This window comes from Penicillium crustosum (assembly GCF_028827405.1).
Source record: "Penicillium crustosum strain IBT 35664 chromosome Unknown utg000005l_segment0_segment0, whole genome shotgun sequence".
In the NCBI taxonomy this organism is placed as follows: Eukaryota; Fungi; Ascomycota; class Eurotiomycetes; order Eurotiales; family Aspergillaceae; genus Penicillium; species Penicillium crustosum.
In genome coordinates this window covers 3,934,391-3,959,097 of record NW_026623126.1, presented here as the reverse complement: position 1 = coordinate 3,959,097, position 24,707 = coordinate 3,934,391, and the positions used below count along the sequence as shown (strand labels likewise).

Genomic DNA, 24,707 nt, shown 5'->3' with positions numbered 1-24,707 from the left:
CTAGTCCAAACGAAGCAAATACACATCTTAAAGAATGTGCGAATGGAATTTCTAAAGCAAAGATCTCGTGTAATTTCAGCGATCAATGCCCGCGTTGAAGTCTTTCGCGTGAATGTTAAGCCTACAAACTAAGAGACGTCAAAGTTCCATACGGGACATTCTCCAGACCGAGTAACCCGCTTAGTAATTATATAATAACCCCGAGATCCTACCTCAGGAGGTCAAAACCGACAAGCTGGCCAATTGGGAATGTAAATGATATAGATTTCATCAAACTAGATGGTATATAAATCTCATCCCAAGGGTTCCCAAAAAAGGTATCATGTACTCAACCATAAAACACTCCGAAATGGCCGATATGAAATAAGAACAAGGTAAAAAAGAAAGGAATAAAAAAGATCTCACAACTCCAGTATGGCAACTTCACTAAATCTGCATAGAGAACCAAGACACAGTAACCAAACAGATTTGCAACACCAAATATGCAACCGCTTGGTGCTCTAGAAACACCTAGGGAGGAACGCCGGCAGCTCATTCTGAAGGCAAAGCACCCACTGTTGACAAAAACAAACCGCGCTCAAAAAGGATGGGGAGATAAATATGACAAAAATAAATGGATATGCGTAATCGTTAGATGGCAGGATATCAAAACACGTTTGGACCAGTTCAGACCAGTAGATGCTAAGAGATTAGGAGGAGGGTGCGTCTGGCATAAGTGCATCACTATCAGTGCCTAATGGGATCTGTGGTGGGGGAACGGAACAGAGAGTTCGACGCCGAGTTGGAACGGCCAGCTCGCGGTCATCAACAGAGCTTATGCCTGGAGTGCTTAAAGCACTCCCAATGGCTGTATCATCGTAATCTTCTGGCGGTGGAGAGAAAGACCAGACCTGCGAGATATATTAGAAAACATATTTTCCACCAAACGGAAACATGGCACGTACCTCCATAACCGTGCGATTAGACCGGCTCGCCATAATTACTGCTTTTTCGTCCTCAAAAGCAACCCTCCAAACCGCCTCGGCCGGAGTAGAAAGCTCCCGCAACAGCTGCCCTGTCTGTAGGTTCCAAACCTTGACACGGCCATCGCTGCCACCACTAACAATGCGGGTCTTATCAAACTGAAGACTGGTGACACTGTTATCGTGCGCCGCAAGACGGTGAATCGGCGCCATCTTGGTCAGTGACCAAACGCGGACAGAGCCGTCCGAGCCACCTGTGACTAGCGTGTCGTCCCGCATTTGTAGCTGACCAACCAAAGATGTATGACCTTGTAAAATTGCATGGCATTGCCCAGAATGCGGGTCCCAGATCCGGACGCTAGTATCTAAACTTCCCGTCGCGATCCGCCGGCCATCAAAGGCAATAGCGTATATTTGGCTGAAATGTCCTGAAAGCGTGCGAAGACAGCGTCCTTGAGATATGCTCCATATCCGCGCAGTCGTATCATAACTGCCCGACACAACCAGATCACCATGAATGGCTAGACACCGCACGCTGGCTTGATGTCCGACGAGGACGTTGCGACATGTCCCTGTAGCCAGATCCCATATCCGAAGGGTGGTGTCTCTGGATCCTGAGATGGCTGTATTCCGATCCGACATCTTCAGACAACGGACGGTTGATGTGTGGCCCCGAAGGAGATGGATCCCCGCCCTATCATACGTTAGTTTTCGTTCGTGCAAGTCGTGGGGGTTCTGTCCTACCCAGTAGCCATGTTCCATACTCGAACTTCGCGATCGCAGCCTCCGCTGACCAAAATGTCATCCCACGGGACCATCGCCCATACTCCCATAACATGGCCTTGAAGCGTCTTTTGGTTGTCACCGTTAGTATCGTAGACGTGGATCTTCGCATTATCTAGCGCGACGACAATGTATTTCGGAGTGAGATGAAGACTTGTCACCACACCCTGGTCAGGGGTGATATGGCGCTGGGTGCAGCGACCACCTTTGGTCCACGCCGACTCAACCATGTATTTTTGCTTGAACTGTGAACGGTACGAAACGGGCCGGGTCCGACGTCTTCGGGAGAAGCTTGTCGGAGGCAACCATTCTCCAGAAAGCGTGCGGGGAAGGTCCGGTGCGCTCTCGGTGGCGTGGCCATTTGACGCGGTCAAGCGCCGCTGCAACCCGCCGAAGGTGCGTGCGCCAGAGGCCGAGTCTACGGGATGGGCGGTGAAAGGGTCGACGAGGTCCCCTTCATCTTCCAGCACCCGCCGCACCGAATAGGCATGTTTCTCGCAAAGGTTTTTCCATGTGATGTCATCATTTAGTAGTTCTCGCCAACGCCGTGATACTTGTGAAGCTCGGGCGAGTGTCTTGGGGTCGTCGATGAAGGAGAGAACCTAAGCAGACTCAACATTAGTACAGAAGTAGACAGAGACTCGGCCAAATGGCTCACTCTTAAGCATAGCTCATTAGGAAAAACCTGAAATGGGTCTTTCCTCAATCGAGGACCGACGTAACTCGACACAAAGCTCAGCTGCTGGCTGTCGCATACGTCCAGAAGACCCTCCAGGAGTTTCTGTTTTCGGGCGTTGGATAGAGTGCTGAAGTGAATTCGAAGGTTTAACAAAAAGCTGGTTTCTTCATCGTCGGTTGAGTGCCAAGTTGGTGGTCGCTGATGGGGGGTAGGGCTGGGTGCGGGTGTCGGGGGTGATGCGGGCGCTGAAGGAAGTAGGTTGGCGGGTAAAGGAGTGACGGTTGTCTTATTGCTGAGTGATCTGGATGGGGTGCTGGAAAAATTTGTGACTGGGTCGTGCGATGGTTGGTTATGACTGTCTAACTGGTCTGATGTGTGCGCATTCGACCCATCTCTCACGTCGCTGAATGATGCCCGATGGGAGTCCATGGCGACAGAACAGGGGGGAGACCGCCACAGTCGAGTATGATCCTCCCACTTGTCCGGGTTGTATTTATCGATGTGACGCACTGAACCTCCAATAGTTCACGGCCAGCATATAGTTATGAGCGAGTAGGGAGACGAGAGTATTGAAGTTCGGGGGTATGAGGAGAGGCTGGCGAACGGCCGAGGGAAGGAGGGAGGTGAGACCAATAATCCTCCGAAGGTATCGAGGCCGCTCGTTTTTTTCTTTTTTTTCGAATATATTAGTTTTTTTCTAATTCTTTTCATTCAATCAGAGTCCGAAATCAACTTCCAATGAAAAAAAAGGGCGATGAGGAAAAGGGACATTTGAAGCGGAGGTGTCGTGATTCCTGACAAAGCATGGTCTCCCCGGGACTAATCAGATGAGAATTATATGGATCTTATGCATCCGGCACAGATCATGTCTTTTTCTCTGCATCTTTTTTGCCTTCTGATTTGCCTAATATTTCCTTTTGGGGGTTCATGGCAAAGGAGGCAACGGGGAGGCGTCGAGGATGTAAACTTAAAGGTGGTTTGGTCCGAGACCGAGTCATTGGTCTCTAGAGCTGAATATCGTGAACTGTAAAAGGCAACCTGGTATTCACGATGCTCACGATCCCAATGATACTCACGACAAATGTATAGATCCAAGGCTTTGGGTTGGTATGCGGCTATCGGAGTTGGACCATGGAACTTATGAACAACGGGATGATTCAGACTGACGAAACTGACGAATATTGTCATCACCGACATCCTGAAAAGATAAAACTACCCCCTGGAGAAGTCAGACATCGGGAGGACCTGTCAGGCTTTAAATAGGGCACAGTGACGCTACGTCGATGTGATCGTGAGATAGTGAAATACCATGCAATTATGACAAGATAACACCCAACAGTTATACAGGGAAATCTATTCAAACATATCCTCCCTTTCTCAATTTATCTCAGCTACAGCAATCCATCTCCAAACCGTATCTTGCTATGGGTATAAAGCCCTCCAAAATCTAGCTGAAAAGCGAAAATGTAAAAGCACTACGGCGTAACCCTGAGGAATACACAAGGTACTTGCTCAGTGAGCATGTCCAATCTGCAAGAATAGCGGCAAGATCATGCCCAAAACAGATGCAATCAAGTCTCTCATGGACTTGTCCGATCCATTCTGGTCTCGGTCACCATATCCGTTGATAGGAAGTTCGCGCGGGGACGAGCCCGGGCCATTTTCTTGCATGGTGTGCATTGCAACATACCTACATAGATTAATAAGAAAATGTTAATATATTCCACGAAAGAAGACTCACAAAAAGGTACCACCGGAGAAAAGCAGTAGCATTCCAGTGCGCCAGTGAGTGCCTGCCTCATCGGCACTGGAAGATCCCATCATCTGTACAAAGAGGAAAGTAGCCAAGGCACCAAAAGGAGCTGCCAGACTGAAGACTAGCAAATGCGCTCTCGCGGTGCGACTTGACAGCCCTTGTTTGAGCAGGACGGATGTCAATCCGAAAGATGCAGGAGCCTTGTGCACCATTATTGCCAAGAAAATAATAAAACTGAGCCCGGCATCCGAGCTGGAAGCGCCTAGAGCAATACCATCCGCCGCGGCATGGATCACGAGGCCGGTCGTGGTGGCAAAACTGTGGCCACGCCTGGACGCGTGGTTCGCATCAAGGAGTCCACCCTCACGCGACGGGGAGGAACCTCGCCGCAACCCGGACCCAAGGTTATCCAAAGAGATATGGTAAGGTGTGCGATCGTTCTTAGTGGGCGCAGCAAATTCGGGCAGTTTATCGACGAGATACATCAAAATGAAACCACTGACAAGGGCGATTCCAACCCACGCATGCGGGGAACTCTCCTCCTCTCCGTGAATTGTTTCCTTGCCCGTTGTTTCACCCGCCGAATCCTCGCTTCGGATATAAAGTGTTTGCGACTCGAAGAGGTGATTTCTTTCCGAGAGGAGACCCGGGACAGGGGCATCGGATGGTAGGTTTGAGGCGCTGTCTCCGTTGGGGGCAAAAGTAGCTGCAACGGGCGGGGTTTGATTTTGCCATTCGATAGCGGTAGACCGTGTACTGTGTTGCTTGCGAGTGAGGGAGTTTGCGCTGTAGAGGGTTTCAATGCCCTCGGGGATAATGACGATCAACGATGTCCCCACCAGAACGCCCATACCAATAGACGATATTAAGCGGAGTTGAGAGGGGGACAGTGTAAAAGCTAAAGGTAATGAGCCGACGACAAAGGATCTGCCAATAATTCGGAGCATTAGCTTGAATTCAATTGAACCTTAGGTTTCCAAACACAGGGTAGCTCACGTAATTGCCATCACAATGCTCAGGGCGAGCAGAGTGAATAGTCCCTCCATGATGATCTCGCAGTTCACTCTATAGACTTTCTATCATGGTGAGGAGAATTGGAGAGAGGGTCCAGAGGGAGTCTGGAGAGAGAGTGTGGTTGCGTAAAGAGGCCAAGGTGGTGGAAGGATCCAGGTCGGGGACCCACGTAGCTCAGGTACCGCTTTCAAAACATACTAGGGGGAAGTATGCAGGACAACGTATGGGTATTTAAAAGGCATTTTATTTGATAAGGCCCTTAAAAGGTATGCATATAGGGCCTAAGGCTGATTCTAGAACGTGTTATCAAACATTATGTCTGCTCCCTCGTTATCTGGCCTTGCCAGGCTATACACGAGTGCAACCGTCCTTGCTTGAATCGATATCTTTGTATTTGTCCTTTTTTTTCGAGTCTATATTACTTTAATTTATGTCTATAGCCAACAATTATCGGGTTATTATTTTAACATTATGAATTATTCCAGCCACGCAAAGCCACCGCCCACGTTTGCACATTGATACTCCATGCTGATGAAAAGAACACAGCAGCCGCCACGCTCCACTAGAATATGCAAAGATCACAGATCGCAGGTTGATCCACCTTGCTATGCTTATAGCATCCCAATCTCCGAGTCACCGCTACTGTGCGCACCCTTTGGCAGTCGAAAGCCCAAGTACGGCAAGTATCTTGCTGGGTGCCAATAGACGAAAAGGGCGACACATGGATAGATACACAGAGCATCAAAGACATACAAGGGCCACTCATGTGTGCTCAAATATCCCTCTTTGCCTTCGGTGAATTCCACGAGTCGATAAATAGACCGAACCTGGTACAAGTCAGCGACTGAACAGCGACTGAAGGTGATGAACTGACAAGGATCAAAATCGTAGTGAAATTGACAACTCGCAACAGAGTAGGCCAGTTCTTGTCCTTGACAACGCCACCAATAATGTATTCCTTCTCTCCAACATTCTCATATCTCTCACTCAGAGACCCAGTGAAGCGCTTGGAGGTGAAGTTGAAACGAACAGCAGCAACTGCAAACATGCCAAAGGCAACAAGCTGGATAATAACACCTACTTGGGCAACGTGTTTTCCCGTGTTGAGCTTGTTTTTCGCATCCTTATCTGTGGCATCGACAGCAGAGATCATCACCGCACCGCCAAGCTGGAGGAGCAGGGCAATGATATCACACCCGACGAAGATCGGTGTAATGAATCGGGGAGGCACCCAGCATAGTCGAAGCGTACGTGCCTCTTGGGGAACAACAAGGAATAGAATACGACCGAAGATGATGTAGCAACACGCTGCCATGAGGACGGGTGCAAGGATGACGAGGGAAAATTGAAGCACATAAACGGGTCTCTCGAATGTATTTTGGACCGAGACACATCGTCCAATGTAGCCGACTGCTTCCACTGAGTTGGGGGTTAGCTTAAGTGGATGACAGACCAAATGCGTACGTACTGGCAGCTGATATCACCATAATGCTCCAGACCCAAGCCCTGTACCGAATCCATTGGATAGTCGTCAACAGAAAAGCAAGGGTGTACAAGACAGCGGCAACAATTGCCACTGCCAGGGAGGGGTTATAAAGATAAAAGGGAGTTGTCCTCTCGCTGCTCGCACGTTCAATGAGAGACATTGTAGATGTTTGATCCAGACACCCACGTCTGGGATGCTTGAAAGTGAAATCTTCTGTCTCTTAATGGGTTCTCTTTGGAAGAATTGTAAGAAATTGTGAGAGAGCAATCGAGTCAAAGTGAGAGCTGGTAGACTTTCAATTCAACAGGGAGGTTTCTCTGGTAAGCGCTGGACCTCTCAACTGTATGGCGTTTGACTCTTAACTCTCGGCTCTCGGCGCCATGAACACTGCGGGCCAATTTGACTGCCGAATGTTTCGGGTAATCAGGCTCCCGTGTGAACTAGTGGGGATTTTAGCGACTTAGATATAAGTTGTACTATGTTTTGAGTATGTTTATAGACTAAATTGATGAAACGGATACCCAATTAGGAAAGGACGATGCCAAGCACCTGCCAAAGTGGAGAGAGTCTAAGCCCCAGTCATCGGCACTCAGTCTCCCCGAGGGCCGATTCTTGCGAGCTCTTAGATTCAACTTTGTAGAATGAACGTACTCCGTAGCTGTCGATGCAATACAAAGGGTACCTTCGCCCAAAGATTTTTTCTTCTTTGCAAATAGGAATTGACTTTTGGTAAGGCTGGTCTCTGCCAAGTAACATAACAGGCAACTGACCTCAGCAGCTTACGTTGGGGCCCTACTCATGAGCCTCTACACTCTTTTGCTCTCAAGGAACATAGCTCGTATATGGATGATAGTCGTTAGTATGAGGGAAAACAGAATAGCCTCAAAACAATGCCACTGGAAACTGTTCTGGGGACAATTAACGTTTAATAGTAGAAAATAACCCTGGTTATCCATAGAAAAGTGCTCTGTACGGAGTACGGTTTATGCTTCTAACCGCTTTCGTATATTATAGAGTGAGATGCCTGCTACTCTTCCTTCTATGTTGTATAGGTAATGGGTACCTTTCTAGCTATAACGCCGAGAAGAAAAGAACTCTTTATTTTAAAAAAAACTTCTGCAGACTGAAAATATACCTGGAAAGAACATCCAAAAAAGACGCTGGAGTGCTATTTTACAAGAAAGAATTGATATCCCTATACTCCGTAGATGTCATCTTGAGCCGGATAAATCAAATTGTTAAACTCCAACCTCGTTGAGGATAGGGGACGCTTCCGAACCGGTCCGGTCTGATGAATTTGAATATTACTCGGGAAATCTTCGGTGTTTCTTGTCCAGCAGACCCTACCGAGTCTTATAAGGCGAATGTGAACTCACTTCCAACGTCAGTTATTTGATCAACAGGCACCTAAGCTCCCCCCAAACATATACAGAAGGAACATGCAGTGATTAATTTTTCTTCGCAAGACAAGCTGTCCGGAAATCCAGCTATCCAAGCTAGGGCATAACTGAAACATGAGTTGTTTTAACTAGATTAAGAACGGAGCGCTAGATCTCGGGTTCGTATACTTTTCCCACGCAGTTTGATCTAACTTCAGAAATAACGATCTTTCATTGATATTCGTTGACTTCAGTTTCGTTCTTGTTCATTCCTTTCACTTCCCATATTTGTATTCGTATATGTGGCCCTTCTCTTTGCAATGGTCGCCTTCCTTTCTTTCGTTATCCCCTTTCTCCCCCTTGTAGCAAGTTTTGTGCACCCTGGCCTGCTCGTCTCCGATAGTGATATCTCTCGCACCCAGGAAAAGATCAAGGCCAACCAGGATCCATGGACTACCTCTTGGAATACCCTGACCAGTCTCTCGTTCTCTGACACCAGCTACACCCCTTCCCCAGTCAGCGTTGTCTATCGAGGTACCTGGGATGGCCATGCCGCGAACGCTGAGCTCCTTTGGCATGATGTCGCGGCAGCATTCAATCTAGGCCTACGCTGGAAAATATCCCGAAACACAAGCTTCGCTGATGCCGCTAGCAATATCCTACATTCATGGGCAACCACTCTCACTGCAATTGACGGTGGCGACGACAAGTACCTCACAGCTGGCCTGCAGGGGTACGAACTCGCTAACGCAGCCGAGCTCCTTCGCGACTATCAGCCCTTCGTGGACGATGTTCTCCCTGCTGTTGTGGAAATGGCCAATAATATCTTTATCCCGATGCATTACAGATGGCTAAACCATGAAGAGCCGTCAGAGCATAATGTTCTTCATTTCTTCGCCAACTGGGAATTGTGCAATGTCGCTTCAGCGATGGCCATGGGTGTCCTAACCGAAAACCAAACAGTGTGGGATTTCGCCGTGGATTACTTCAAGTCTGGGGATGGAACGGGTGCTATCAACAATGCTGTCGTCAACATCGTTGAAGAGCCTGGTACAGGGGCTTTACTTGGTCAAGGCCAAGAATCCGGTCGTGATCAGGGCCATTCAGCATTAGACATACAACTTCTCGGTGTGATCGGGCAGCAGGCCTGGAACCAAGGAGAGGATTTGTTTGCCTATAATGATAGCCGAATTCTCCGTGGGTAAGTACTATTCAATCGTTTCTACTTTTCCAGTTACTCACATGTCGCCCTAGGACGGAGTACTTCGCGCGATACAACCTTGGAAATGACGTGCCCTTCGTTGATTACACGAACGGCATAGTGAGCCACACAGAGATCAGTAGTGCCTCTCGTGGAGCCATTAGACCTACCTGGGAGCTTCTCTACAACCACTATGTCATGACGAAGCGAGTAGACGCACCTTGGACCACTCTGTACCTCAACAACTCTCTTGAGTATTACGGTGGTGCGGAGGGCGGTGCTGGATCCTGGGGAGAAGGGTCTGGCCATTACGATGGGTTGGGCTGGGGATCATTGCTCTATCACATGGACGAGTCTGATGTGGTAGCTGCAGTCTCCTCCAAATCTGCCTCACCTACGGCAAGTTCCACAGCAAGGGTGTCTACTACATTGGACTCGGCTCCTAGCGCAACGACCACGGTTTCTAGCGTATCTAGAAAAAGTGCGCTTGTTTCGCAATCAACCCCCACCGATTTTGCTGCTGTCTCCACTGCTTCGGGCACCGAAACATTTGTGTCATCAAGTGTTACTACAACTTCAGCCAGTGCATCGACAACTTCGCCCCCTACACCACTTGATATGTCACAGGAAGCTCCTCGCCATCATCACCATACCCATCATCACCATCACCATCACCATCACGTGGAGGGTCAGGCACTTGGTGCTTGCCATGTATAATATGTCTGCGTTTCGATGCCCCAACAGGGGCTTTTTCATCCGCTGACTCTGCCCGAGTTCTTTTTGCCATGTGCATTTCCTGGTTTAGCCAGTCGATTCCGTATTTTCCGTATTTAATTTTCCGCATATTTGTCAACATACATATTCCGTTAGGGTTGTATTTGTTGAACCAACTTTTCCCACAACTCCAAGGGTTGAAGTCCCATCTGGTGAAGGAGAGCTGGTCTCAAGAATCACGCGCAACTAGCCGAGTGTGCATATACAACACATAATCATAAATTCCGATGTGTATGCATGTGTCGGAGTAAGCGATGAAACAGATACCCCATTAGGAAAGGCCGATGCCAAGCATATACCAAAGTGGAGCCTAAGCCCCAGTTTATCGACTCATCTCCGATTGTCACGAATTCTTTGCCTATTTAGAATCGAATATGACACACCCCGCATTTACTCAGGGATTATGCCTTTCTACGGTCGTCCCAGTAAAGCTTGCTCCAGTTGTCGGGAAAGACGAATAAAGGCAAGTGGCGTGGCCCAGCACCAGACTAATTATAGCCTGACATGGTCTAGTGTGATCGACTTGAGCCCGTGTGTTCCCAATGCAGGAGAGCGGGCAAGCCATGTGGCGGTTATCGGGACGTGCCGTCTTTTATGTTCCGTGATGAGAATGACAAGGCGGCCCGACGAAGTGCAGAAGCAAAAGCGAAGACCGAGGCCCGTCGAAAACTGGAGGATAGTGCAGCTCTAGAATTTGATATATCCACCCCCGGCTCGGGAGCTGATCCTTCGCTGTCAAATGCACTAGTCTGCAGGAGCAGGGGCCAACTAATCCTGACACCGAGAATTATTGCCCCGCTATCCATCCCATTGGAGGATCAGGGGTTGAGATTCTTTGTTAACCGTTTTGTGACACGGATAACCAACAGAACAGGTCGCTCTTTGCATGCAGATACTGTGCAGCCGTCTCCTCATGTTGGATCAGTTGCTCTCGATCAGTCGAGTCGAGATGCTGTCGTCTCGGTTGGCCTTGCTGCCTTGTCCAATGTCAATAATGATAGAGAACTGCGGATATTGTCTCGAGAGAAACATGCAATGGTCATCAAGGCCGTACGAGAAATAGTGGAGAACCCCGCCCAGGCCAATCCCGACAGAACATTTCACTTGATCGTAATGCTGAGTCTATACGAGGTATGCTCTTCGGGTTTAAGGTTTTTAATAACCGCAATAACTGACCCGCGCAGATGGTCACCTGTACCCCAAGCCAGCTCGACTCTTGGATAGTGCATCTGGATGGTGCAGCCGCCTTACTTAAACAACCCGCCTTTCGGCTATCGCTTAAGAACCTGGACCACCGAGCCCATTTACAATTCTACTTTGTTTCAATTGTCAGATATTTCTCCAAGAGGGTTGTCTCCCCAGATCTACTGAGCTGGTCGCCTAATCTCGTATCATCTGCGCCGCCAGAGATCCTACCAGGCGTCGATCTCGTTGACATATTGGTTAGATTTACAAAGTTCGATGCATATGTGCATCACCAAAATCCCGACGCCAGAGCAGTAGTGGACTCAGCACTATTGTTTGAAGATGAACTCCGCGAGTGGGAAACCAGCCTTCCAGTAGACTGGTCATTTGCTGTGAAAGAATCCAATACATACGAGTACACCTTCCGTGGCCAGTATCATGTCTACAAGGACATGTGGGTTGCAAGAGTTTTCAACCACTACCGCTGGGCACGACTGTTGGTCAACCAGACCATCGTATTCCAAGTTTCGAAAATGATACGACCGACACCAAATAACGTGATTCAGCGGCAGCGAGCATTGCACACGATTGCTTGCATGGCAATTGAGATATGCGCCGGCTCTGCAAGTCAGGAAGCTATCTCCGCGCAAGGAGTTGCCGAAGACCCATCACATATACCCCTGTTGAATGGTACCTTTATGCTGCTTTTCCCACTAGGAATTGCCGGAGGCGCGGCAGGGACCCCTGATGAGGTTCATGATTGGGTTATTGAAACCCTTGAACGAATAGGAAGTACGATGGGGATCCGGCGAGCTTTGGAAATGATACCCCAACTGAAGAAATCAGTCGGGAAATGGAAACTAGATCAGAAGCTGTGGAACAGCATACATGGGTATAAATAGAAATCAAACATACAGACAGCCTGTAAATATCATTCCAAATATCTTTTTTTTTTAGGCGATGCACCAAGATGTGTTCAAGGATGTTTTGGCAAGTTAGGTGGATGGTGTATTGAAGCATTGTTTAAATGAAAGAAGACATTGCAATTTTTGAAATCAAGTCCGATTGTGCAAAGATCACATTGCTATACTAGCTCTCTCGAGTGATGGGGTAATACCATCTATCAACGCATGAAAAATGCTCAGGCTTCACTCTCTAGTCCGACTATCTTAAGGGAATCCCTCCAGAGACGATCCTCTTCCTCGAGATTATACGTTTGTTTCACCCATCCAGCGCCAAAGACTTGGCCATCGTCCTGACCACGATCTGCTTCCTTGCAGTCCTCGAGATACCTGCCACCCTTTGCCTCCCACTCCTTACCTACAGCCGCCCACACTGTCGTAGCTGCCCCCTGCTCGGAAGACTTCAAGATTTTCAGAACGTAGGGGTTTGTCATAAGACCCTCTAAGAACTCTGGAGGCATATTACGGGATATATCGGTGTTGATAGCGCCGGGGTGGAGACTGGTAGCATGTAGTCCCTGGGCACCATATAACCGCTCGATGGTGTTGGCGGAATATACCGCTGCTAGCTTAGAATTGTTATATGCCAGTTTATGGTCATATTCACTCTTTTCGAAGTTGTAGTTGTCGCTATTCGGAAGGATACCAGCTCGGTGGGCAGATGAAGACACGATCACGACTCGCGAATTAAGCTCTAGAGTGACGCTAGCCAACAAAGCTTCCTTCAGAAGCTGAAAAAGGAGGAAGAATCCTAAATGGTTTCCGGAGAACTGCGCCTCAATGCCATCTTCAGTGAGTGTGCGGTTTTGGACTCCCATAACACCCGCGCCGTTGATAAGAATGTTGACCTGACCCTTAGACGTGGCGAGAATCTCTTTGGCGCCGGCACGAATACTCGCAAAGGAGTCCAGATCCAAGTCGATCAGCGAGACGCGGTCGGGTTCCAGAATCTCGGCGAGGTTCTTCTCGGCCTTAGATCGGTTGCGGGCTATGAGGAGCAGAGTAGCCCCGGTGGCCGATAAGGCACGAGCTGTCTCGACACCGATGCCTGATGTGGCTCCAGTGATGACAATAACCCTGCCGGCCAGCTTGCCTTCGACTCCTTCATCTTGTATGATTTGAAGGGCGGTTGGTCGTGCATCTCCGGCACCCTGAGGGTCGAGATGCGCGGCAGCATAGGGGCTTGACGAGCTCATATTAAGAAGAAGATATGGAGACTCGCAAACAAATATCAAGGTATAATATCTTGAATGTATCGACAATAATTGCTACTTATATATATGTCCAATTTTGTATAATTTGGCCTCCGGTATCTCCGTCCATGGCCCCCAAGGCCATCATTTGCGGCCGCATAAGCGGCCGCAGATGCGGTCGCAATGATCCGATCATCTCTGCCTGGCATCTATATCCCGCATTCTGCGGTTACCTTTTCCCATATAGTCTCCCATTCTTGCGGCCATTGTTGCGGCCGTTAAAGCCCGCCAGAAACTGAACTCCGTCCACCTTCCACATGCACCATGCAGACCCCTGGTCATGAATCTAGCCTCGAGCTAGCCCCGCAGTCCTGCCAATCCTGCAGGTCGAGCAAGAGGAAATGCGACAAGGCACTGCCTAGATGCTCCCTCTGCGCTAAGTAAGTACCAAATATTACATTACAGCAGCAGGGCTAACGCCGAGCAACGTAGGCGTAATAGAAGTTGTGAATATTGGAGACCAGAGCCACTCAGTCACTCGGCCATCGCGTCAAGCCCAGAGCGAGGATGGTACCCCTCTCCCCTGGATGAGCAGGCAGATATTCAGACTATTGATTTCCCGACCATCTTGTTTCTTGATCCGGCTCTACTACAGCACAGCTTACTAGAAACTTTACCTACGGCAGGGACTACAGTCCCGCAGGATATTCTACAACTCCTAGGGGATTTAGATGAAATCCAGCTCACGGCAATGCGGTTTTTCAAGCATATTCACCAGTGGATGCCCTTCATCTCGAAGAAGCGATTCTACGATTTATACCTACAGCCCGCATTCCGCTCAAGGCCTGATATTGTTCTTCTTTTGTTAGCACTGAAACTCATCACTACCTTCCCGCCGGCTGGTTCTCGTAGTCCTCGGACAGCCTTATATAACTCAACTAAACATTTTTATCTAAAAGTGGAAGAGTCTTTCTCTATTTTAGTACTGCAAGCCGGAGTTCTTATTGCTCTTTATGAACTAGGACACGGGATCTACCCGGCTGCGTTCTTGTCGATCGGGGCCTGTGCGAGGTATGCCCATGCCTTGGGTATTAATGTCAGTCGCACGGCGCCGAATAGAAGAGTACTTACTTTGGTGGAGGTTGAAGAGCGACGGAGAGTCTGGTGGGCTATTGTCATTTTAGACCGGTTCGTCGCTGTCTACCGTGAGCCCTTTGTTATACTAATAACAAAATAGCTTTGTGAGCATCGGCTGCCCGGGACGGCCCTTTGCAACTGCAGATCCAAAATTGGATGATTATTTACCGGCTGACGATGCTGCATGGGACCAGGGGGTACGTCAATTCGTGACCTTTATCTTTTAGCTGCTTATCTTTTGATCAGACTGTCAAGCCCGATAGGTTCTCGACTCTCTCGTCCCCAATGACAGGACACATGAGCAAGTTTGCTCTGCTCTGTCAAGCTGCCAGGCTATTAGGCCAAGTTCTCCATCACCTTTCAACAGACTTTACCAGCGAAGATGATGTTTGGATACAGCTCGATCGTACCCTGCAGTCAATGCTAGCCGCTGCATTGAATATCGACTGTCCGGACTATGATCAAATCACGTTCGTGTACAGGTTAGTACTACATCCACCCTTATCTCAGTTACAGACTTTTATGCCAACATTGAACTAGTGCCATAGTCGCCCTTTATACACCTTGGCTATCATCCGATGCAGTTGAAGAAATGGACAGCCCTCGCTCACAACGAGCGAAGGTTATACTTCAACAGGTTACGGAGCGTATTAATGCAAATCTTATCGAGCGTCAATGCTTCTTAGGTCGGGATCCAGAGGATATGTCCCCGTGGGGTCTGTATTTTGCTTATCACATCTGTGGGGCCCATATGCGGTCCAACAGTAAAGCACCGCATGACCTTGAGGTGGCGAGGAGGCTACGTGAGGGGTTCACGGATATTGATGTACGGTGGAATGCTGCGGGTGTTTATTTGAAGCTATTGGAGGCCCAGGAGGCTATGAATTTGGAGGCGTGAGCTTGGTGTGAATCTGATCTTACCTGATGTGGTTTAAATGAGTTTGTTTAGTAACGCTCTTTGGATTTTACATATCGTATATTAAGCGCTACCTTATACGTTCAATGGCGTGGCTTAACTTCTTCAAAGAATGCCACTGCTTCAAAATGTAGTTTCAAAGCTAAATAAGACAGACATGTAACGAAATAAAAACACTCAAGTCATTGACGAAGGGATCATACTCTGATGCATCTACTCCTCTCGGTAACTCAGTCGGCTCGTATAAGATGAGTGGATTGAGGGTTATTACTACTAGTACGACCAGGGTCATCTAGGTAAGCGTAAATGGCCAGATTGTGTGCAGTAATGCCATGCCATAGACCCAGGTACCTTTTCCTTTTAATGGAAGTGACATTGAAGTGAGACTAAACTGAACGGGTTCACTGCTCACTCTCCCAGTCTTGGGTTTTAGGCTATATGGAGCTTAATCATTATATGTAAACGGTCCTCAATCAGAACTTTCCAAAATACATGTGTAAAACCGGGAGCCATATAAGTATTTTTTTTTCTTTGGGAACTCCCTCATTGAGATATTGAATCTTTGATGGCCTGTAGTGACGGGCCATAGATCCAGATTAGGTAATACTGATGCGCGCCGGGGCGCGTATTCGCGTCTCTCTTTAGACTTCATTGTCTGATTTGACATTCAAACTTCACAATCCTATCAAAATGGCGAGCGAAGCTGGATGTAAGTTCATAGTCTTCCGATATCCAACGCCGCCAAGCTATAGACTAATTAATATTCGCTTTAGGGTCTTGCGACGCCAACGATGCGGTCCATGTTACCGTCATTCAACCGGGCGAGAAGAAGCCGAAAACACTTTCCACGTTTCACCCCCAATTCACCTATCCTATCTTTGGCGACGATGAGCAAATCTTCGGTTACAGAGGCTTGATTATCCGTTTGCGCTTTGCGGCTCATGATTTGCGCCCTCATGTCCACATTTCCTACGATGAGAAGTTCAAGTCGGTCGGTGACACAGCTGCTGTTGATCTCCTCGATACTTTGAAACCTTTTGTCCAGAAAGGTGAGTTTAAGCTTTGCGACAATATGTGTCATATAAGCTAACCACGATTTTGCACAGAGGCGTTCGCCGATCTCCAAGACTATGAGAAAGCCGTTCAAAACGACCCAGACGCGAAAGATTTCAAGCCCCCGGGCGATTTTGTCATCAGCTACGAGGTTAATGACAGAAAATATGAGGTCTGGGCTGGATCACTTGCAGACCCGGAAGTGCGGAAAATTCTAGATCGCATGCAGGTTCTCGTCTCCCTCTTCATAGAAGCCGGAACTCCCCTAGAGACAGATGACCCAGAGTGGACGCTCGACCGTTGGAGGGTATATTTCGTGTATGTTTTTTTTTCCTTGCTGTGCTGGTACCTGTGACCTGAGACTAACCCAGTGTATAGATATGAGAAGGTCACTCCTCCAACACCAACAGCATCATCATATTCGATTGTCGGATATGCCACAACGTACCGCTATTGGTATTACCAGCGGGATCAATCACAAATTCCCACAGTCAAGAACGATGAGTTCCCGCCACCAGAAGTCAAAATTTCCGAGCTTCCTGCACGGATCCGCATTGCCCAGTTCCTTATTCTTCCTTCACACCACCGCGCCGGCCACGGCACACACCTATATACCACAATCCACGCGGCATGCATCGCAGACCCAACCATTTTAGAATTGACCATCGAAGACCCCAATGAACAATTCGACGCGCTGCGGGACACGGCCGATTATTGTCTGTTGCGGCCGGAGTTCCTGAAGCACAACGTGAATCTCAACCCCGACCCCCTCGGAGCGTATTCTCAAAAGAAACGTCCTCGCAATGTGCCCACTTCCGCCCTCATCCCCACCAAGCTTCTCCACGACATCCGCAAATCATTCAAGATTGAACCTACGCAGTTCGCGCATGTTCTGGAGATGTACCTTCTCGGCCAGATTCCTCAAAGCCACCGCCTGGCCGGCGGCACAAACCTCGCTCGACTGTTGATCAAGAAGTTTAAGGCCGAAAATGAGGATGACCGACGCTACTACTGGTGGCGCATGCTAACCAAGCAACGTCTCTATAAAAAACACAAAGAACTTTTGAACGAACTGGAGCTTTTAGACCGTGTGGAGAAACTTGATGCTACGGTCCAAAATGTGGAGGAAGGCTACGAGATCACATTGGATGCGCTCGAGGGCCGCTTGCCAGAAGATGAATCGGATGAACAGGCAGAGGCAAACGACCAGGCCAGTAAGGTTCCTACCGGTAGCCGAGACCGGCGTGTCAAACGCAAGCTCACGGTCATGGAGGAGGAGGATGACGAGGAGGAGGATGGAACAGAGCTAGCTAAACGACCAAGGGTTTGAAAGCCCTGCGGTGGTCAGCTCTTTTATGTACTATGTAATGCACACGAGCATGTTATTTTCGAAGCATTCGACAGGATTCTTATAGGGTACTGATATACCAATACCCTTCTTATACACCTTTCTCCAATATGTGTGCAACTTGAGAAAGCTCAATTCTAGTTGATATCCACTAATTTATGTCACCCAAAACCCTCATACTGATAGAACCATGAATATTTGATATGTTTAATAGTAGATATAAGCGAAGAATATGTATAAAAAAACTTGTGAGAGTTCCTTGCATATGGCACCAAAGCCACATTTGGGCTCGGCACTTCCCTTTTTCCGGGCTTCCTCGTCGCATCTCTTGGAGCTTGAATCCATTACACTGAACATCCCCAGATAAATCAACAGGCCCCTTCCTTAGGGTTTAATTCCGCTATTCAATTCATAGGTCACAAAAACTTGGATCTACGCAACAACCTGCGCTCTTTCAACTCTGTGCGCTAACTGACTCTCCCACTTTCACCCACCTCGTCGATCGCATTCCAAAATGGTAAGCTGCAGCTTTACCCAAACGCCCTCTCCGAAATCTATACTAAGTCAATTTACGATCAGCTTCCTCTCGGTCTCCTCACGGCCGCACAGGGCCACCCCATGCTGGTGGAACTCAAGAACGGCGAAACTCTGAACGGCCACTTGGTTACGTGCGATAACTTCATGAACCTGATTCTGCGCGAGGTAGTGCAGACGAGCCCCGAAGGCGACCGCTTCTTCAGATTACCCGAAGTTTACATCCGGGGCAACAACGTAAGCCCTCTGATGAGCAATCAACTCAGAGCCCCGCTCTTTGGGTTATGTGCTAACAACCCACCAGATCAAATACCTACGAGTCCCCGAAGAGATTGTCGAAATTGTCAAAGAGCAGCAACAGAACCAACCACAAGGCCGTCGCGGAGGGCGAGACGGTGATCGTGGCCGCGGCCGTGGTCGGGGTGGTGGCGGCGGCCGGGGTGGACGTGGTCGGGGACGAGGCGGCCCCAATTAGACATAAAGCTTGTTCTGCATGAATGATTTTAAGAAGACGGCAAACGAGATACCCCCGGAGGAGACGGTGGTAAGGTCGCTCGGAAGGTCCGGTGGAACGGTTTGATCGAGCATGGCCGTGGCGTATGTGGCTCTGTATTTTCACGGCATCTGGGTCACTTGGTCGATTTACAACTACCTCTAAATGTTATACTCCAAAAACCCAAACCAGACTTACATATTTCTCTGTAAACCCCCGTGTAATTCAAGCAGTGAATATTCGTGGATGTCACGTGATATCAAACACCAGATCAAATCCGCGGAGGCTAAGCTTCCGATCAATTAGCCACAAGCGGATATGTCGCGGCGGGCATTGGTCCTCGATGGGCTATGGTACTCTCTGTGTCCATCATTTACAGCTTTGAACCTCAGTCGATCAACGGCCTTCCCCAAATCCAAGGGACGAAACCCAGGACTACACCCACTACCTTCGATTTCTAGCCCAAGCTCGGGCTCGCGCCGATGCTACAACACCTCAGGCGGCGATAGTTTCAAAGTCCCATATAATGCAGGACATCATAATGATCGGAGTGAACCACGGGAGCCACGCGAGAATGAATACCGTGACGTTCGTCTGACTTCAGATCCAACATACGCCGGGCCACCCACACGACGAAAAGGTCCGCTATACACACGAACGCATAAGGTGCAAGACGACCTCCTAGGAAAAACGAATGAAGGGCTAGAGTCCCGATTGCAATATGCAATGGACAACAAGCCGAACATTCGACACATAACGCAGATCCTGCGACTACTGATTCGGGACCGTCATGTCCAGCCGAATGCTCGCCACTACAAGGCGCTGATCCTGGCAAACACCGATAACGAGAGGGGCTCGCCGCAGCTTGTGCGCGGTCTACTGGAGGAGATGGAGAATAACGGCATCACCGCGGACTCTGGAACGCTCCACGGTGCATTGCAGGTGGGTTATCCAGTTGGACCAAGCTGTATATACAAAGCGAAGCTAACCATTCAATTTCTAACACAGGTCCTCGCTGTACATCCGGACTACCTCCTACGACAGGAAATCCTCAACAAACTCCGAGACCGGTGGCTCACGCTGAGCCCAGCCGGGTGGCATTTTGTGGCGGCTGGTCTTCTCCGCGAGAACCAAATCGAGCTTGCGCTCGAGCATGTTGCATTGATGGGGCGCAAGGATATAGTTGTGGAAAACTGGCTACACAGTATAATTGTCTACACACTCTGCGACCACGGAGAGTTGGATGAGGTGTACGACGTGATGCGTGCGCGCGTCGACCAGGGCCACGACATGACCCATCGACTTTGGATGCACGTGTTGGCCGAGGCAGGGAAACAGGGCCATTACCCCATGGCACACTTTGTGTGGCGACGGATGGTTGAACTGGGCTACATGCATCCGCTCGTTGAAGTCTGCGATGACGTATTGAGAATGGCTGCAAAGGCTGGTGATACAGAGATGGCAAGCTCTGTGTTCCGTTACCTCCGTGAGAGCGGGATCCCGCTCCAGCGCACACAGTATGAAAGACTTGTTGAGACGCACGTGGCAGCGGGTGATCTGCCTGCTGCATTTGAAGCGCTGTGCACCATGCATGAAGCTCAGATTCCTCTGGCAGATAGCTCGACGGAGCGTATTCTTGCGCACATGATACAAAGTAAAGTTGATCGTCGGGAGGCGTGGCAGATTCTCAAGCGGTTGAAGAATGCGAAACGAGCTATTCCGATCGATTCTGTCCGTGTGATCGCGGATCTCTGTGAACACGATGCCCATGAGGACCCATCCGTGGTGGATGATGGTGTTGGATTCTACAAAGAGCTCTATACGTTGTGCCCCGAAGGCGCCGACGTCCGAGTGTACAACGCGCTAATTCGGATGTGCCGAACGGCCCGCAACCGCGAATCGGGCATGTTCCTGGTGAAAGAGATGGCGTCACTTGGAGTCGTACCGAACGGTGTCACCTTCGAGTCTATCATCCTGATGTGTCTGGATGCGGGGAATTTCCGGTCCGGTTTCATGTACTTCCAAGACCTGATGAAGCGGGACGCCAGACTCAGCCCTGAAACGCAAGCGGAAATTCGTGAGATCTGTTCCGGGTCTGTGGACGAGTTTGCGATGCGACTGCAGTATCACCCCTTCATTCGAGACGATGTGAGGAAGCTAGATGAGGAACTACAGCTGAAACAGAAAGAAAAGGAAGCCAACGAGAGAGCTGGTCGCCACCCTGTACCCCCGGCGGTTCGTCGGCTGAACATGTCAGATGAGCAGCGACGTGATTACAACAAAGAGCGTCGAAAGAAGAAACGACGTCGCCTTGCCATTGAGCAAAACATGAGAGAGGAGGGTTGGGATGAATGGGAAGCCGGTGGCAATGACAATGGTTCTGCCAAGTCCAAGTGAAACTGAAACGGTGAAACTATGAAACTGGTAGAATCGTTTCGATGTGCTTTTTGAGAGCATTGGTTTCATCTCGATCGGGATATTCATTTCCTTGACGGCACGTTGCCTGGGATATGCAGCTAATACAAGCCACACAATCCCCCAGGAATAGAGCACCAATTCCCTTTCTGGGCATGTCACACACAACTTTTTGACCTCGGTCAATATGTATATATCCTGTACTATAAATCTCTTCGCACTTGTATTACCCACATTTGCCCCAGTATCATAGCAATTTATTTCCGTTCTGTTCCAAGGTTCTCACATCATTATTACAAAACAGCAAACCCCTGGGAGCATGAACCATAGACCCTGTTCCCTGTTGGTGGATCCCTGTACTATAAATAGTCGGACTGAAAGATCTTGATGACGATGATGGGGTAACTATCGGGCAGTAAGACCTGTATGGGTGCCAAACGGCGACTGATTTGATGATTCGAAGGCTATCAAGCGATCAAGCGATCAAGCGAGTATTGTTATAGTATCGAATCTTGAAAAGTCATTCACAACATTCCCCTGAAAGTGATCGGCGCGTGTTTCCGGGTGCCAAGGGCAGCCGTCGGGAAGGGTAAAACGCCTGCCGCTTCATCAACTATATAATTCCCTCCCTCTCCCCCTCCTTATTATTTTATCAATTCAAACTACTCATTGATTAAAATATCCCTATATTTCTTTTCTACCCAAAAGAACCCTAATTCCATAATCCAAAATGCAACTCACCGCCATCCTCCCAATTGTCCTGGCTGGCCTAGCCACCGCACGCCCAGCCGCCCTCCAAACCCAGACAATCACCGACGACATTATCTGGAGCGTCTCCAACTTCACCGTGGGCTGTTCCCAAGGTGGCTGTGCGTACCAATACGATATTGTCGGCCGCGAGAACGCAATGACTCCCAAGTTCCGCACCCACTGCACCGGCATCGCAGGCAACAAGACCGCTTGCGATGACAAGAACATCACCACCATTATTTCCCCTGCTGCAAACCCGGAGTGGAATGTCGATGTCACCCACACTTGGAAATCCGTGCTCAGTGACAGTAGTCTGGCGACCTGGTTCCAGCACGGCGCGAAGAATGTTACCGTTCTTGACCACAACCCGATTCAGTTTGTTATGAAGCCTACTCAGGAGTACGGTATTGCTTAAATTGCTACCTGTCCTGACCTGTTACTCTTTTGAATTAAGGGGGGAATTTGGCTGTTTTCTGTTTTTAATGTAATGGGTGGTCTCAATGGGTCTGTTTTGATGAGCATGCGACCTGTGGTTTGATTGGAAATTTTCTGGGATTTTCTAATGGAAATATTTCATGTACTTAGTTTGGGACTGTATGATGCACAAATGGATTGTTATAATATACATGGAGTATAAGTATATAACTAGTAGTTTATATAGTAGTATAGTAGTATACTTAGGAGTATACTTAAAGAGTCTGTGGAGAGGGCTTAATAGACCCGGTGACATCATCGGCTGCGCCTCAAAAATAGCCCGTGCTTTTGCTTTTGCTTGTCTTGTCTGCTCTTGTCTTGTCTTGTCTTGGTATATTAATCTTTTCCACATAATTCTGGTGGAACAACTTATAAACATATATTCTACAAATGGTATGCCAGCTCTCACTCAATCATATTCCAACTGCTAACCTTGGAATATCACCAGTCATCAATTCTCCGCCAGATAGTCGCCGGTCCAAGACAACAACACCCAGAAGCAGGACTAGATCTCTGCTACGTCACAGACAATGGTAGCACACTCATCAATTCTACGAAACTCGGCCCCTTATTAACTTAATATACAGTGATTGCAACCTCCGGTCCATCAGCAACATACCCACAACGCGCCTACCGCAACCCACTAGACGCCCTAGTCAACTTCCTCGATACAAAACATGGCGCAAACTGGTGCATCTGGGAATTCCGTGCTGAAGGCACAGGATATCCGGACTCAGAAGTCTACGGACGCATCCACCACTTCCCGTGGCCAGACCACCACCCACCGCCATTCGCGCATATTCCAAACATAATGGGCAGCATGCGGAACTGGCTACAACGACTCGACAAGGAAAAAGAATCACCAAACACAGACACGGACAAAAACGAACGAGTCGCCGTCGTGCACTGCAAAGCAGGCAAAGGACGCAGCGGGACGATCGCGTGCGCATACTTGATTAGCCAGGAGGGGTGGAAGAAGGAAGACGCGCTGCAGCGGTTTACGGATCGACGTATGCGGGTCGGTTTCGGGAACGGCGTTAGCATCCCCAGCCAGCTGCGGTATGTCGGGTACATCGATAAGTGGACAAATGAGCTGGGGAAGCAATATGTCGAGCGGCCGGTGGAGATCCTAGAAGTTCACATCTGGGGGTTGAGGAATGGGGTTAAGGTTGCGGTGGAGGGGTATGTGGATGAGGGGAAGAAAATCAAGTGTGTTCATCTGTTCCATCGGAATGAGCGCACCATCGTTGAAGACGGGGGTTCGACGTCTGAGGAACAAGATTCTGGCAAGGGGAACGAGCCCACCACACCAAATCCCGCCCCCAACCCCAAAATCGAGAACCCACTCCCTTCGTCTGCGACCTGGTCCCCGGCCGTATCAGGATCCGACGTCTCTGGCTCATCGTCCTCGGCGGGTAACAGTATCTCGGCAATAATCTTCAAGCCCAACAAGCCAATCATTGTCCCCAGCTCGGATGTGAACATCGACTTCGAGCGCCGCAGCAAAGCATCCTACACAGGCTTCGCGATGGTAACGTCGATCGCGCACGTCTGGTTCAACCCCTACTTCGAAGGCGGAGCCGAGCACGACTCGGGCGTCTTCGAGACAGAATGGGACGCGATGGATGGGATCAAGGGAAGCGCGAGGAAGGGGATCCGCGCGTTAGACAAGCTGAAAGTTGTATGGCGATATCCTGCCGCAGAGACTGTGGAAGCCAGTGCAGCGAGTAAAGACAAGGGGAAAGGGAAGAAGAGCGAGGACAGCGTGCCGGTAGCTGGGAGGCCGATTAGCGAGCCCAAGCCCGGTGATCCCATCCATGAAAGCGAGCCGCCTGACTGGCGTGGACTGCCACAGGGAGATGAGAAAGAGAACCGGCGTCCTTCTGAGAGCTCGTCACATAAAAGTACTGCTGCGAGTATCTCGGACAAGACTAAGGAGCTGGGACATGCGCTGGAGAAGGAACTTGGACTGCGGAAGCAGACGGGTGATAGTCGAGATGTTAGTCTTGCTGGGAGTGATGATGAGACCACAACTACTACCGATGATGAAGGCCGGAAGGTCAATGCTAAGAAGGTGTATAGTAAAGAGCTTGAGGGAGTGAAGGCGAATTATGCGAAGAATGGGGGGACATAGCATTACTCAGGGCTTGTACAAGTGCATAAGTAATACATAGTGCATAGTGCATTTATAAATATACCATTGACATGATTAT

At 49.1% G+C, this 24,707-nt stretch overlaps 12 protein-coding genes across 12 annotated transcripts; 7 read left to right on the top strand and 5 right to left on the bottom strand.

Moving 5' to 3' along the window:
- Positions 1-689: 689 nt before the first annotated feature.
- Positions 690-2,853, bottom strand: N7487_012176 (F-box/WD repeat-containing protein; the record flags this gene model as incomplete). The annotated part of the gene is made up of 4 exons (XM_056879906.1): positions 690-890; positions 945-1,656; positions 1,707-2,347; positions 2,404-2,853. 4 exons carry the CDS (start codon positions 2,851-2,853, stop codon positions 690-692), a joined length of 2,004 nt encoding a protein of 667 aa, XP_056725225.1.
- Positions 2,854-3,287: 434 nt separating this feature from the next.
- On the bottom strand, positions 3,288-3,621 carry N7487_012175 (uncharacterized protein; the record flags this gene model as incomplete). The annotated part of the gene is made up of 2 exons (XM_056879905.1): positions 3,288-3,390; positions 3,497-3,621. The coding sequence occupies 2 exons, from the start codon at positions 3,619-3,621 to the stop codon at positions 3,288-3,290; spliced, it is 228 nt and encodes a 75-aa protein (XP_056725224.1).
- A 315-nt stretch (positions 3,622-3,936) lies between these two features.
- On the bottom strand, positions 3,937-5,226 carry N7487_012174 (Mn(2+) transporter ATX2; the record flags this gene model as incomplete). Its single annotated transcript, XM_056879904.1, has 3 exons — positions 3,937-4,114; positions 4,166-5,107; positions 5,177-5,226. 3 exons carry the CDS (start codon positions 5,224-5,226, stop codon positions 3,937-3,939), a joined length of 1,170 nt encoding a protein of 389 aa, XP_056725223.1.
- A 740-nt stretch (positions 5,227-5,966) lies between these two features.
- N7487_012173 (uncharacterized protein) lies at positions 5,967-6,840 on the bottom strand (the record flags this gene model as incomplete). The annotated part of the gene is made up of 2 exons (XM_056879903.1): positions 5,967-6,613; positions 6,663-6,840. 2 exons carry the CDS (start codon positions 6,838-6,840, stop codon positions 5,967-5,969), a joined length of 825 nt encoding a protein of 274 aa, XP_056725222.1.
- Positions 6,841-8,313: 1,473 nt separating this feature from the next.
- N7487_012172 (Chondroitin AC/alginate lyase) lies at positions 8,314-12,121 on the top strand (the record flags this gene model as incomplete). The annotated part of the gene is made up of 4 exons (XM_056879902.1): positions 8,314-9,260; positions 9,314-9,971; positions 10,548-11,165; positions 11,219-12,121. Coding segments are annotated over 4 exons (3,126 nt in total), but the record flags the coding sequence as incomplete, so codon positions are not given.
- Positions 12,122-12,360: 239 nt separating this feature from the next.
- Positions 12,361-13,377, bottom strand: N7487_012171 (putative short-chain dehydrogenase/reductase; the record flags this gene model as incomplete). The annotated part of the gene is made up of 1 exon (XM_056879901.1): positions 12,361-13,377. The coding sequence occupies one exon, from the start codon at positions 13,375-13,377 to the stop codon at positions 12,361-12,363; it is 1,017 nt and encodes a 338-aa protein (XP_056725220.1).
- A 321-nt stretch (positions 13,378-13,698) lies between these two features.
- N7487_012170 (Zn(II)2Cys6 transcription factor) lies at positions 13,699-15,409 on the top strand (the record flags this gene model as incomplete). The annotated part of the gene is made up of 5 exons (XM_056879900.1): positions 13,699-13,814; positions 13,867-14,562; positions 14,612-14,708; positions 14,758-14,993; positions 15,052-15,409. The coding sequence occupies 5 exons, from the start codon at positions 13,699-13,701 to the stop codon at positions 15,407-15,409; spliced, it is 1,503 nt and encodes a 500-aa protein (XP_056725219.1).
- Positions 15,410-16,099: 690 nt separating this feature from the next.
- hat1 (histone acetyltransferase catalytic subunit HAT1) lies at positions 16,100-17,810 on the top strand (the record flags this gene model as incomplete). Its single annotated transcript, XM_056879899.1, has 4 exons — positions 16,100-16,136; positions 16,201-16,476; positions 16,534-16,798; positions 16,859-17,810. Exons 1-4 carry the CDS (start codon positions 16,118-16,120, stop codon positions 17,808-17,810), a joined length of 1,512 nt encoding a protein of 503 aa, XP_056725218.1. The 5' UTR covers positions 16,100-16,117.
- A 532-nt stretch (positions 17,811-18,342) lies between these two features.
- Positions 18,343-18,837, top strand: N7487_012168 (U6 snRNA-associated Sm-like protein LSm4; the record flags this gene model as incomplete). Its single annotated transcript, XM_056879898.1, has 3 exons — positions 18,343-18,345; positions 18,408-18,599; positions 18,667-18,837. 3 exons carry the CDS (start codon positions 18,343-18,345, stop codon positions 18,835-18,837), a joined length of 366 nt encoding a protein of 121 aa, XP_056725217.1.
- Positions 18,838-19,173: 336 nt separating this feature from the next.
- N7487_012167 (pentatricopeptide repeat protein) lies at positions 19,174-21,252 on the top strand (the record flags this gene model as incomplete). Its single annotated transcript, XM_056879897.1, has 2 exons — positions 19,174-19,797; positions 19,864-21,252. The coding sequence occupies 2 exons, from the start codon at positions 19,174-19,176 to the stop codon at positions 21,250-21,252; spliced, it is 2,013 nt and encodes a 670-aa protein (XP_056725216.1).
- A 748-nt stretch (positions 21,253-22,000) lies between these two features.
- Positions 22,001-22,435, top strand: N7487_012166 (uncharacterized protein; the record flags this gene model as incomplete). Its single annotated transcript, XM_056879896.1, has 1 exon — positions 22,001-22,435. The coding sequence occupies one exon, from the start codon at positions 22,001-22,003 to the stop codon at positions 22,433-22,435; it is 435 nt and encodes a 144-aa protein (XP_056725215.1).
- Positions 22,436-22,884: 449 nt separating this feature from the next.
- On the top strand, positions 22,885-24,628 carry N7487_012165 (putative phosphatidylinositol-3,4,5-trisphosphate 3-phosphatase; the record flags this gene model as incomplete). The annotated part of the gene is made up of 3 exons (XM_056879895.1): positions 22,885-22,887; positions 22,943-23,027; positions 23,082-24,628. 3 exons carry the CDS (start codon positions 22,885-22,887, stop codon positions 24,626-24,628), a joined length of 1,635 nt encoding a protein of 544 aa, XP_056725214.1.
- Between the last annotated feature and the right edge of the window lie 79 nt (positions 24,629-24,707).